The sequence below is a fragment of the Ctenopharyngodon idella genome, chromosome 3 (assembly GCF_019924925.1).
Source record: "Ctenopharyngodon idella isolate HZGC_01 chromosome 3, HZGC01, whole genome shotgun sequence".
Classification (NCBI taxonomy): domain Eukaryota; kingdom Metazoa; phylum Chordata; class Actinopteri; order Cypriniformes; family Xenocyprididae; genus Ctenopharyngodon; species Ctenopharyngodon idella.
The window spans coordinates 57,516,214-57,530,821 of record NC_067222.1 but is presented as its reverse complement, the minus strand read 5'-3'; the positions used below and the strand labels follow the sequence as shown (position 1 = coordinate 57,530,821).

Here is a 14,608-nt window from a genome sequence, read left to right as displayed (position 1 = left end):
TGTCAGGGCGCAAAGAAATATAGAGCTGAGTATCATCAGCGTAACAGTGAAAACTAACGCCATGCTTCCTAATGATATCTCCCAAGGGTAGCATGTACAGAGTGAAAAGCAACGGTCCTAGTACTGAGCCTTGCGGTACTCCATATTGAACTTGTGATTGATATGACATCTCTTCGTTTACTACTACAAACTGATAACGCTCAGATAAGTATGATTTGAACCATGACAATGCAATTCCACTAATGCCAACATAATTTTCGAGTCTATTTAAAAGAATATTGTGATCAATAGTGTCAAATGCAGCACTAAGATCCAGTAACACTAATAGAGAGATACAACCACAATCTGATGATAAGAGCAAATCATTAGTAACTCTAATGAGAGCAGTCTCAGTACTATGGTACGGTCTAAATCCTGACTGGAAATCCTCACAGATACTATTTCTATCTAAAAAGGAACATAGTTGTGATGATACTGCCTTTTCTAGTATTTTTAACAGAAAAGTGAGATTTGAGATCGGTCTGTAATTGACTAATTCTCTAGGATCAAGTTGTGGTTTTTTAATAAGAGGTTTAATAATAGCAGCTTAAAAGTTTTTGGTACGTTTCCTAGTGATAAAGATGAATTAATGATATTAAGAAGAGGATCTATGACCTCTGGAAGCATCTCTTTCAATAGCTTAGTCGGTATAGAGTCTAGCATACATGTTGTTGATTTTGAGGATTTAACAAGTTTAGACAATTCTTCCTCTCCTAAAGCAGTAAATGAGTTGAATTGTTCCTCAGGGACACTACAATGCACTGTCTGACGCGATACTGTAGTAGACGGTTGCATGGTTATAATTTTCTCTCTAATATTATCAATCTTGCAAGTAAAGAAGTTCATAAAGTCATTACTGCTGTGCTCTTTGGAAACATCAGAAGTTGAAGCTTTATTTCTTGTTAATTTAGCCACTGTATCAAATAAATACCTAGGGTTGTGCTTATTTTCTGCTAAAAGTTTTGAAAAATAGGCAGATCTAGCAGTTTTTAAGGCCTTTCTGTAATCAATCATTCTCTCTCTACACGAAATGCGAAAAACTTCTAGTTTTGTTTTCTTCCAGCTGCGCTCCATTTTTCTGGCTGCTACCTTTAGGGCCTGAGTGTGCTCACTGTACCATGGCGTTGGATTAATTTCCTTAATCTTTTTTAAACGCAAAGGAGCAACTGAGTCTAATGTGCTGGAAAAGACAGAGGCAATAGTTACTGTTGCAACATCGAGGTCTTCTACGATGTCTGGTATGCTAAGGCCATGAAACTGATCAGGAAGATTATTTATAAAGCGATCTTTAGTGGTAGAAGTGATGGTTCTACCATATTTATGGCAGGGAGGCAGTTTAGCAGCCTTGACTAAATGTAGTAAACACAAGACTAGATAATGATCTGAGATGTCATCACTCTGCTGCAGAATTTCAACGGCATTAATATCGATCCCATGTGACAATATTAGATCTAGAGCAGTGATTCTCAAAGTGTGGTACGCAGGCTCCCACTAGTGGTACGCAGAGGAATCGCTGAATTAAATATGAATTGGCTGTGATGGGAAGAGGTGGAGGTGGAGGTGGATAAATTATGAAAAATTCAACAAAACTTCTATCGTGGCTTCAATCTGGTAAGAGAAGTGTGGATCAGGAGGAGAAAGTGTCAAGCACAAGAACTGAAGAGGACAAAAGTGAACCGAGCACAGGTGCTAACAGTGGCTTTGATTGCGCCAGTGATGTCCCGGAGCATCTGCTAGCAGCAGCAAACGGTACAAAACAGTGAGAAATTATGACTCGAACTACATCAAATTTGGATTTATTTGTAGCGGGAGAGAGAATGAGCCCAGGCCGCAGTGTGTGTTATGTGGCAAAGTTCTTAGCAATGAATGTATGAAACCATACAACGACATCTAACAACCAAACACACGGCACTTAAGGACAAACCAGTGGGGTTTTTTTTACGAAAACGTGATGAACTGAAGCATTCAAAGTCCACCATTCCATCCGGTGGTACACCCATAATCAAAGCACAGGAAGCTTCATATTGTGCCATCCTCCGGATCGCCAAAGCCGGTAATCCGCACACAATTGGGGAACAACTGTGTCTACCTTTAGCCAAAGAGATGACATGCATCATGTGTGGAGAGAAAGCTGCCAAAGAGTTAAACTTGGTGCCGCTTTCAAACGACACTGTGTCACGAAGAATAAAAGACATGGCTGACGATGTTAAAAAGACACTGATTGAGCGCATTAAGAACAGTCGATATTTTGCCATCCAGCTTGACGAGACTACAGATGTCACAGATCTGGCCAATTTATTGGTTTACGTGAGATATGAAAATGATGGTGCAGCTCAGGAGGACTTTATGTTCTGCCAGTCACTTGAGACCAGAACTACAGCAGAGCACATATTCCAGGTACTGGATGCGTTTATACAAGAGAACGGGATGGACTGGAAAAAGTGTGTGGGAGTGTGTTCAGACGGCGCGAGGGCTATGACAGGTCGCCACAGTGGAGTGGCAGCTCGTATCCGAGAGGTGGCACCTGAAATACGCTGGACTCACTGCAGCATCCATCGTGAGGCGCTGGCAATGAAGAAGATGCCCGGTGGCCTGAAGTCTGTGCTGGATGCTGCTGTGAAAACTGTGAACTTCATTAAGGCCAGACCGATGAATGCTCGCTTATTTCGTGTACTCTGCGAGGAGATGGGCAGTGAGCATGTCCAACTCTTGCTTCATACTGAAGTAAGGTGGCTATTAAGAGGAAAGGTGCTTTCGAGGCTTTTCGAATTGCACAGAGAAGTCCAGATTTTCTTACATGACACAAATTTCCCCTTGTCAGACATTTTCGAGGATACTGTGTGGCTCAGTCAGCTGGCATACTTGTCGGACATTTTTTAACGTTTAAACGTACTGAATTTGGAACTACAAGGACTCTCCATCAATGTCTTTGATGTGCAGGACAAAATCAATGCACTGCTGAAAAATTTGGAGTTGTTTGAAATCAAATTTAATACAGGTGATGTTTCAGCTTTCCCTGCTCTGGAGAGTTTTCTGTCTGACAATGACCTGACGCTTGATGATGGAATCAGGCAGAACATTGCTGCACACCTTGGGTCGCTCAGACAACAGTTCCATGATTATTTCTCAGTGATGCCTGAAGCTGAAGCTAGCAGCTGGATAAGAAACCCTTTCAGTATCGACACCTCTCAGATGTCTTCTTCAGAGAACTTAACTGTTGCTGAGCAGGAGAGTTTGATAGAGTTGTCTTGTGACGAATCATTGAAGGCAGCTTTCAGAAAGCAGACATTGTTGGACTTTTGGATAAAGCAGCACAGTGAATACCTGTGCTGTCCGACAAGGCAGTGCGCTTTCTCCTTCCTTTTGTGACCACGTATCTGTGTGAGAAGGGCTTCTCTTCGCTTGTTGTGATAAAAACAAAGTACAGAAGCAGGGTGGATGCTGAGCTAAACCTGAGACTAAAGCTGACCTCCATTGACCCAGACGTCGCAGAACTGTGTTCACAGAGGCATGCACACCCATCACATTAATCTCATGTAAGTTGTCACCAACATGTTGTGTGTGTACAGTTGTTATTATTAATGCTCTTCCTCACTGTTTTATTCTTATTCTTTCTTCCTGAGTGTGTGTGTGTGTGTGTGTGTGTTTCTGTTTCAGAAAGCAGTCACTGTAGAAGTTTGGGCCACAGCAAAGCTTCGGTTAACTTTAGTACAGTTACGTTACAGCTGTTATTGTTACTTGCAATTACACATACAGCCTGTGTTGTTGTTTTTTAACGAGTTTACTTAACATTTAAGTACAACACATTTTAATTTGATCTTTATTTAAGTTCATTTTTATTTAAACATTTAAAGTACAGTACAGTTTTTATTTAACTTTTAGGTTCAATTCATTATTTTTTTATTTATTTACCTGTATGTACAGTGGGTACGGAAAGTATTCAGACCCCCTTAAATTTTTCACTCTTGGTTATATTGTAGCCATTTGCTAAAATCATTTAAGTTCATTTTTTTTCCTCATTAATGTACACACAGCACCCCATATTGACAGAAAAACACAGAATTGTTGACATTTTTGCAGATTTATTAAAAAAGAAAAACTGAAATATCACATGGTCCTAAGTATTCAGACCCTTTGCTCAGTATTAAGTAGAAGCACCCTTTTGATCTAATACAGCCATGAGTCTTTTTGGGAAAGATGCAACAAGTTTTTCACACCTGGATTTGGGGATCCTCTGCCATTCCTCCTTGCAGATCCTCTCCAGTTCTGTCAGGTTGGATGGTAAACGTTGGTGGACAGCCATTTTTAGGTCTCTCCAGAGATGCTCAATTGGGTTTAAGTCAGGGCTCTGGCTGGGCCATTCAAGAACAGTCACGTAGTTGTTGTGAAGCCACTCCTTCGTTATTTTAGCTGTGTGCTTAGGGTCATTGTCTTGTTGGAAGGTAAACCTTCGGCCCAGTCTGAGGTCCTGAGCACTCTGGAGAAGGTTTTCGTCCAGGATATCCCTGTACTTGGTCGCATTCATCTTTCCCTCGATTGCAACCAGTCGTCCTGTCCCTGCAGCTAAAAAAACACCCCCACAGCATGATGCTGCCACCACCATGCTTCACTGTTTGGACTGTATTGGACAGGTGATGAGCAGTGCCTGGTTTTCTCCACACATACCGCTTAGAATTAAGGCCAAAAAGTTCTATCTTGGTCTCATCAGACCAGAGAATCTTATTTCTCACCATCTTGGAGTCCTTCAGGTGTTTTTTCATGTGTCTTGCACTGAGGAGAGGCTTCCGTCGGGCCACTCTGCCATAAAGCCCCGACTGGTGGAAGGCTGCAGTGATGGCTGACTTTCTACAACTTTCTCCCATCTCCCGACTGCATCTCTGGAGCTCAGCCACAGTGATCTTTGGGTTCTTCTTTACCTCTCTCACCAAGGCTCTTCTCCCCCGATAGCTCAGTTTGGCCGGACGGCCAGCTCTAGGAAGGGTTCTGGTCGTCCCAAACATCTTCCATTTAAGACTCAAATGAAGGTGTAGAACCATCTCAAGGATGATCAGAAGAAATGGACAGCACCTGAGTTAAATATATGAGTGTCACAGCAAAGGGTCTGAATACTTAGGACCATGTGATATTTCAGTTTTTCTTTTTAAATAAATCTGCAAAAATGTCAACAATTCTGTGTTTTTCTGTCAATATGGGGTGCTGTGTGTACATTAATGAGGAAAAAAATGAACTTAAATGATTTTAGCAAATGGCTGCAATATAACAAAGAGTGAAAAATTTAAGGGGTCTGAATACTTTCCGTACCCACTGTAAGTGCAGTGTTGATGTTCAAACTGTGCATTTACAGTGTTTAACAATAATAAATATACTTATTTGGAATAAACTGCCTCGTTTTTCAACTTTAGCTGAATAGTTAGGCCTACTACGCTACTGTATTTAAATGTTGGTCATTATGGTGGTACTTGGAGAGAGAAATATTTTCTGAGGTGGTACTTGGTGTAAACAGTTTGAGAACCACTGATCTAGAGTATGATTACGACAATGAGTGGGTCCTGACACATGTTGTCTAACTCCAATAGAGTTTAGAATGTCTGTAAATGCCAATCCTAATGCGTCTTTTTTATTATCTACTATTTTATTATCTATTAAAACTAACAACAAGGACTTTATCTGCAGCTAGTACTAACTCCGATAGAAAGTCAGCAAATTCTTTGATAAAGTCTGTATGGTGTTCTGGTGGCCTGTATACAGTAGCCAGCACAAATGTCAACTTACATAATGTTACGTAAAGTACCATCACTTCGAAGGAATTATATTTGAAAGACTTTTGACTAATACTGTAAATATTACTATAGATTACAGCAACACCTCCCCCTTTGTCTTTCTGATGGGCATTGTGTCGATAATCATAACCTTGAGGACTAGACTCATTTAAAGTAATGTAATCGTCCAGTTTTAGCCAAGTTTCTGTCAAACACAGCACATCTAGATTATTATCTTTGATAATATCATTTACAATAAGTGATTTTGAAGAAAGGGATCTAATATTTAACAACCCAAGCTTTATCATTTGTTTATCAGTATTATCTCTATTTTTTTTTTTTTATTTGTTGAACATCAATTAAATTTTTACCATTAAATGGGTTTGGAATTTTTTTGTTTTTACTAATTCGGGGTACAGACACAGTCTCTATGTGATAATATCTAGGTGTAAGAGTTTCTATGTATTGGGAATTATCTGACTTCTGTAACGTGAGGCAGCGAGCAGACTGTCGGTTTAGCCAGTTTGTCTGCTGCTTCCTGACCTGGACCCCAGTTTGTCATGTTTCCGCTCTAAGACTATGTGCCATATTACTAGAGAGAAGAGCAGCACCATCCCAGGAGGGATGAATACCATCTCTTTTCAACAGGTCAGGTCTGCCCCAAAAACTTTTCCAATTGTCTATGAAACCTATATACAGTTTTGTAACTCCATTACTTGTTTTTCACACATGATAACAGACGTTTTATACATGTGCTTAGGGGTATGCAATATAATGTTTTTGATCATGGACAATAAAAATTTCTACATGATATTCTTTTGAAGAAATATTGTAGTATCGTGCTACAGCGCACATACCACTTGCAGTTCTGGCGTCTCCGTCCCAATACTGTAGCTACACCTCAACGTACATTAAAATCATGATCACATGTTCACGCAGCGGTAGAGTTACACCCACGGGACACTGCACTTGTTCGCAATCACAAAAGTTCATTATTTGCACATGCTTTAAATCTTTGCTGGTTGAACTTTTCATTCGCATGCTGTTTTGACATGATGCGCTTTTTCTGAGTGCATACGCCTGGAGCGTGTGCACTGTCTAGCAGCACCTGATTACTGGACTTTACCTTTCGCGTCCGATTGTGCTAATATTGTCAAATACACACAAGGTTTACATAAACACAGCTGGTTACGTCTAGAGTGAAAGAAAACAATTGAGAAAAAAAATCGCATGCATGTCTGTAGATACTAGCAGGTCTTAAAGTGACAGCTCCTAATAGTAAACATGCAGCAGTTTGTCCTCAAAAGGATAGTTCACCCCAAAAAAAGTGTCATGGTTTACTCACTCTCATATTGTTCCAAGCCTGTATTTATTTATTTTTTGTGTTGAACTTAGAAGAAGATATTTTGAAGTATGCGGGTAACCAAACAGTTGCTGGTCCCCAATGACTTCCATAGTAGGAAAAGATATACTATGGAAGTCACTGGGGACCAGCAACTGTTTGGTTACCCGCATACTTCAAAATAACTTTTATGTTCAACAGAAGAAAGATGCTCTTTCAGATTTAAAACAACTTGAGAATGAGTAAATGATGACAGAATTTTCATTTTTAGGTTAACTATCCCTTTAATGTTAATAAAACAATAAAATACAAAAAGAAAATCCCTCACTACCAATGTTCCCTTTAAGCTGCGCACATGCGCGGCCGCTGCAGAAAGAATAACTGCTGCGCAGAGGACAGACTCAGACATGAAATCATATGTGGGGAAATCCATTAGATTGTAGTTTAAATAAGAAATAATTGCAGTGCTCTGGTCAACCACTATAGAGTTATTTTCGCTATAGAGTTAGAACCGGTGAATGCGGTTTAGAGGTTTCATAGAAATTGAATGATTGAGCGCGTGTGTGAGCGGGCCTGAGCCAAATCAGTCGCGGTAAGAATACTGTCATGTTTGCGGACTAAATACCTCAATACAAGACAACGTGAAATGAAAAGAAATATGAAATAAAATGACAAGTTTTAATGAAGAAGTGGCGGAAATAACGGATGATGGGCACAGAATGTTAACAAACCTCTGAGACATTTACAGTTACACACCCACCACAGGTGTAGCGTGCAAACTCAAAATACATCAGTTATATACCTCAGTTTGAATAGATTATTGTGTGTTGTGTTGGTGTGGGTTTTAGGGATGTTTAGATAACTATTAAATAGTTCACTTTACTTAAAAATATTTAGCTATCAGATCTGTTTAAATGCTTCAGTTTGTTTTCATATTATAATATATTAAAACAAATTTAAGTATTTAAACTGATATAATACTGTATATCAGTTTAAATACTTCAAGATTATATTATAATATTATATTATAATGTAAGCCTAATAAAAAATTGATCTCACAAGGGGAATGTTTAGGGCTCCTTGCCACTAAAAATCTGGAAACCTCCTGGTATAGAAAATCTGGGAAATTCATAAGCAATAAACATTTACTTTTCATGGTTTAACACTGTTCGTTGCTAATAATTGACTGTACAAAATCACATTATGGTTGTCCCAAACCATCAGTGTAACTGCTCATTTTTTAAATTATTTTTTAATAGAATTTCTTGGTAAAGACTGGTACAGTTTTAAAAAAAATCTCAAGTAACCTAAAATGTGCTTAATTTAGTGACTGCTTGTTTTCAAAAATATGATTTAATATATCACTAAGTTACATCAAGGGTCAAATAAAATTGAAATGGCACATTAAAGTTAAAAGTTACAATTGCATGATTTTGTGTGTGTGTTTACGTACACTGTACAGGATTGATATAAAGTATGTTTTTGCTCAGTTGGCCAAAATGTGCGCTCAATAGAGAAAAGTTTTGCTCAGCAAGAAAAAAAATTATAGGGAACATTGGCTGTTCGATATATCACCATGTCTTCCTGTTTCAGTTGAAATTATGTCAACACATTGAATAATGCTGCGCGTTCCAACACTCTTCAGCGGGCCTTTAAGCCCGGAACACACCAAGCCGACAGTCGGCCTTTGGGCAGTTTTTCTGCGTCGGCCGGCTAAGTTTCCTCAGTATGTTCCGCACAGTCGGCTGAAGTTGGTCCTCGTCTGCTTTTTTCCGACCAATTCATTATTTTCGAGAGAGAGAACTCTGATTGGCTGTTCAGTATAGCAAACCAGTCAGTTCATGAGTATATAAGCAAAAGTTATGAAAGCAAGTCATGACAGCACAGACATAAAGTTGCTATGTTCTAATTTTACGTCATCTTACCTGAGCACTTGAATGCATGAATATTTTCATAATAACATGAGTGGAGTGGAAAAAAAGAATGTGATCAGCATGATTGATATACAAAACGGTAAGCAAGCACAGCTTTGTTTATGGTTTGTATACCTGCAGTCTTAGTTTCGCTTTCCCATTTTGAATGACGAATATAGACAAACATACCTGCTTAAATAAACAGTTATCTCATTTATATGCAGGTGCAGAATGTGCGTGCTAGTTGACAGTCAGCTGAAGTTCTTTGTGTGTTCAAGCACATATTTTTTCCCCGACGCAGCCAACATGAGGCGACAACACCATCGGCTTTTGTTGCCGCTAGTCGGGTTGGTGTGTTCTGGCCTTTACTCTAATCTGTATGGCCAAAATTGGAGTATTTTTAGTTGTTTCTGCTGTCATGATGACAAAATCCAGCAGAGGCTCAGAGGGTTAAGGGTGCTTTCACACCTGCCTCATTTAGTTCAGTTGAATCGTTTGCCCCTTTGGTGTGGTTCGTTTGGGCAGGTGTGAATGCAGCAATCGGACTCGGGTGCGCACCAAAAGCAGACCAAACAAGCGTACCAAGACCTCCATGAAGATGTGGTCTTGGTACGCTTTCGAACAAACTCTGGAGCGGTTCGCTTGAGATGTGAAAGCAATCCGACCCAACGGACCAACGAACCAAACAATATCATAATTCATAATGGGAAATGTGTTAAATAAAAAGCATTCTGTGATTCTGTGAGTGAGCACATTATTTACCATAGTTGAAAACCAAAGAGCGCCTCTTCATCTTAAATGTTGTGTAATTGCACTTCTCCGTGCGAGAATGCTGTCCCGATGAAGCCTTGTTTCCCGTGCTGCTTCATTATAACACTCATACATAGTCTCGACACACTGACACAGCCGACTAGACAGTGATGGGAGATCCAGAGAGAGAGCGTGCTTTTGAATTTGCCGCAGCATTAAGATGAATATAATGTAATTTAACAGCGGGAATGATGGCTACATTCAGATAGTGTTTGTGTGTTTCTCGACAAGCCACAATAAGCTCATGGAGCGAATTTGTCAATCATTATTTTGATGGATGATGCTAAAAAAATGTTGCCATGTATAAGCTAACAGAACCAAGAAGAAAATGCAACATTGTAACAAATTTAGTCCCTGTTTCGGAACAAAACAAACGAACTCAGGAATAGCTTGCTCATTATGCTGCTCCTGCACACAATATCGCAGTTCTTGGGCTAATGCTGCAGCTGACTCTGTCACTGTAGAAGGGGCAAGTGAGCCCATATTAGGTGAGGACCATGCAGATAAATGTTGGCTACTTGCTTCAGATGACCAAGAACTTCCTGAAGAGCACATTCAATTAACTTTTCTATATACAGTGCATCCGGAAAGTATTCACAGCGATTCACTTTTTCCACATTTTGTTATGTTACAACCTTATTCCAAAAGAGATTCAATTAATTATTTTCCTCAAAATTCTACCCCATAATTACAATGTGAAGTTTGAAACAAGTTTGTTTGAAATTTTTGCAAATTTATTTTTTTTAAAAAAAGAAAAAAATAGAAAAAATCACATGTACATAAGTATTCACAGCCGTTGCAATGAACTCAAAATTGAGCTCAGGTGCATCCTGGTTCCACTGATCATTCTTGAGATGTTTCTACAACTTGATTGGAGTCCACCTGTGGTAAATTCAGTTGATTGAACATGATTTGGAAAGGCACACACCTGTCTATATAAGGTCCCACAGTTAACAGTGCATGTCAGAGCACAAACCAAGCCATGAAGTCCAAGGAATTGTCTGTAGACCTCTGAGACAGGATTGTATCAAGGCACAGATCTGGGGAAGGGTACAGTGGCCTCCATGATCTATAAATGGAAGAAATTTGGAACCACCAGGACTCTTGACGTCTGGAGGAAACCAGGCACCACTCATCATCTGGCCAATACCATCCCTACAGTGAAGCGTGGTGGTAGCAGCATCATGCTGTGGGGAAGTTTTTCAGTGGCCGGAACTGGGAGGATAGTCAGGATCGAGGGAAAGATGAGTGCAGCAATGTACAGAGACATCCTTGATGAAAACCTTCTCCAGAGTGCTCTGGACCTCAGACTGGGGTGATGGTTCATCTTTCATCAGGACAACGACACTAAGCACACAGCCAAGATAACAGATGGGGACAACTCTGTGAATGTCCTTGAGTGGCCCAGCCAGAGTTCAGATTTGAACCCGATTGAACATCTCTGGAGAGATCTTAAAATGGCTGATGGCCAACCTGATGGAGCTTGAGAGGTCCTGCAAAGAAGAATGGGAAAAACTGCCCCAAAATAGGTGCGCTAAGCTTGTAGCATCATCCTCAAAAAGACTTAAGGCTGTCATTGGTGCCAAAGGTGCTTCAACAAAGTATTGAGCAAAGGCTGTGAATACTTATGTACATGTGAATATTTTTTTTTTTTTTTTTTTTTTTTTTAAATAAATTTACAAAAATTTCAAACAAACTTCTTTCACGTTGCCATTATGGGGTATTGTTTGTAGAATTTTGTGGAAAATAATGAATTTATCCCTTTTGGAATAAGGCTGTAACATAAAAGTGAAGCGCTGTGAATACTTTCCGGATGCACTGTATCTGCTTCACACTTTGGCCCAATTCCATAACAAACTCCTTCAACTGTTTCATCTCCTGTAAGACAGGGTCACAAGGTACAGAATGACTCTCTGCAATAGATCCAGTACTGCTCTGGACTGGGGCTGAGGAAACTGAATGACTGGTTCAAGAGGGCTTTAAACTAGGAAGTGTCCTCTCATAGTCCTCAAGATAGAATGGAGGCTTGGTCTATCTTGAAGACTGTCGATGAGGTGGTACATGGTATTGACTAATTGACTGATCTTGGTCCACTGGAACAACTGCAGCGGTCAAAAGTGGGCAGGGCTTTAGTGACATCAACAGTGTCATAGGGATTTTCACAGGGTTTCTACAGGTTTCATCAAATCTAATTTAATGCTTTTTAATGCCTTTTAAAGCCAATTTTTTAATTTTTTAATGCCATATATATATGCCGCTAAATGTCAGTAGATGACGACATACGGCAATTAGAAAATTCATCATGTCATTGTTGTATTTGCATTCTGCCAAGTGTCAGCCCTTTACATTTGTTTGCTTCTCTGCTGCTACCCTTTTGCTCACATAATATATTTTAATACAGCCAAATTCCCAATAAAATTGTTTTATCTATATATTTAGTTTTTGTTGTCAGACAATATGAAATGGTGACTGAAACACGGCCCATTAAGATTACACAGGGCTCGACATTAAGCCTTGTCATGTGGACATGAGTAAATCGGTCACTTGTACGAGTAAAACAGTAGCTTGTCCGGAAAAAAATAGTTTTTTTTTTTTTTTTGTGGTAGAAATATACATTTGTTCTGAAGCAATATCCTTTCAGAATATCGCAGCTTTGACATACCAGTAGGTGGCGGCAAGTGACCGTCTTAATGAGTGGGTCATTGATTCATTCATTCAAACGATCTTTGTTTGAAACTATTTTTGCTGATAAAATAGAACAAAAACAGTCGATGTCCTTCTAAAATGTAAGTGGCTTAATATTAACTACTTCTTAATTGAACAGTTGTATGAAATCAATGTCACGTTTTTAATCGTGATAGCCTGTTTAGGAAAACAGCATTCTTGGTTGTGTGGTTTTGCTTACCAGTATCAAGTTATAAAAACTCCACATTTTTAATTTTTACCGCAGTATGTTTAACTGAGTGTGTGTTTCGCTCATGTTTCGCTCATGTTTCCATTTCTCCTTTAGATGGTGCGCAAGCCTCAACAGCGCAACCTTGTTATCGTCAGTACATTATACAGCCTATTATTATCCACTATCGATCACCACTTACACTAAACTTAATAAAATGAATCATACTCGCGGTTTGGTGATTCCCAAGTTGCCGTTATTTTTTTTTTTTTGGTATTGACGTTTTAATCAAAGTAAAGTTCAAGCCCTGACATGTTAAACCAGCACTAAAATCCTGATTTATAATCGAGACGTTGTCTGACAAAATCACCATACACATAAGATAAAGACAGTTTCTGTGATTTAGGCTATATGTACACGTAAAATGATCACTCAGGTTAGAAGCAATAGTATCTATTTTATTTGTTCTCTGACAGAGCGCACATCCTCAACGCTGAACCAGAGAGGTGAGCCTGCGGCAGGAAAGCAAGATCTTGCGCTCGTGTGGCAGTACCGGTGGGTCTCGGAAGCTAGATCAGATTAACAAGTCGCTATATTCGTCACAATGCGCTTTCTTAGAAAAAAGTCGCAAAAGGAGCCTGAAAAGGCACTAAGTTGGGAACACTGATGCAGCCTTCTGTCTACAGGTCCCAGTGCGCCGGTGTCCAAACCGCCGTTATGGCAATTTTTGCACTGGCCGGAGGCAATTACCAAACTGGTTCCGTGTGCGTATCACACCAATGTACATATTTTGCGACACCAAATCAAACGTATTAATTATTTAGGCTTTATTCAAAGTAAACTGGTAGTATTATTTTACTTCAAAACTATCTAAAAACATTTATGCCTGTAGAAATAAAATTGAATGCTTTTTAATGCCATTTAAGGCCTTAATTTTCGCAAAATCCATTTAATGACTTTTAATGCCCCATGGATACCCTGTTTCAACATGATCCGACTGTGTGTGTCTGTAGATGATCTGACTGTTGAGTGTCTGTAGGTTGTCTGGCTGTATGGTGACAGAGGAAGGCTGTGGTTATGTGTCTTCAGCTCTGAGTTCAAACCCCTCACACCTCAGAGAGCTTGATCTGAGCTACAATCACCCAGGACAATCAGGAGTGCAGCTGCTCAACCACAAACTGGAGGATCCAAACTATAAACTGCAGATACTCAAGTATGTCAAACACTAATAGTGACATACTGAACGTGTGTGTGTGTGTGTGAGTGAATGATGCAGATCTATGTTAATGTGTGTTTTTGTGTTTATAGTGTGGGACATGGAGGAGAGGACATGATGACAGAAGGACTACGAAAGTGTAGGTCTACAAACACAATTTTTCAGTTTCAATTTCAATTGAGCTTTATTAGCATGACAGTGAATCACAATGTTGCCAAAGCATTAACATATTATATATAAACAATAAAACTAACAAACAAAACATGTATAGATCATGTCATATGTAGCTTAATAAATAAATAAATCCATCTAAGTAAAAAAATAAAGGTCTCTCTAGAGAGTTAACCATCTCTAACATTGTGAATGGCTAACACAGTTCAATGAATGATGGAATCAGTGTTTCAAATCTGTGGAGAAATGTTACTCTTACATCGTGATATTTAGGACAGATGAGTAGAAAGTGTTTCTCATCCTTTATTTACTGTATATCACAGTGTCTACAGATCCTCTGCTCTCTCTCTGTCCATGTTTGTCTATGTCTTCCTCTCTCTATTTCTAGATCATGGTTACTTAATCTGTATTTGGAGAGGATTTGTCTTTCTTTAAATTGTTTAATTAATAGATAATTTGGCAATT

The 14,608-nt window shown here is 39.3% G+C and overlaps 2 protein-coding genes across 3 annotated transcripts in view; one reads left to right on the top strand and one right to left on the bottom strand.

Moving 5' to 3' along the window:
* Positions 1-14,608, bottom strand: part of LOC127508903 (uncharacterized) — a 201,129-nt gene that overhangs the window by 138,944 nt on the left and 47,577 nt on the right. The window lies entirely within an intron of this gene.
* The window catches only part of LOC127508744 (NACHT, LRR and PYD domains-containing protein 12-like), a 46,851-nt gene that overhangs the window by 27,777 nt on the left and 4,466 nt on the right, over positions 1-14,608 (top strand). For both annotated transcript variants that reach the window (XM_051887085.1, XM_051887084.1), the window contains 2 exons: positions 13,796-13,969; positions 14,065-14,111. In XM_051887085.1, the coding sequence (XP_051743045.1) occupies positions 13,796-13,969; positions 14,065-14,111 (221 nt within the window). The remainder of the gene's footprint in view (positions 1-13,795; positions 13,970-14,064; positions 14,112-14,608) is intronic.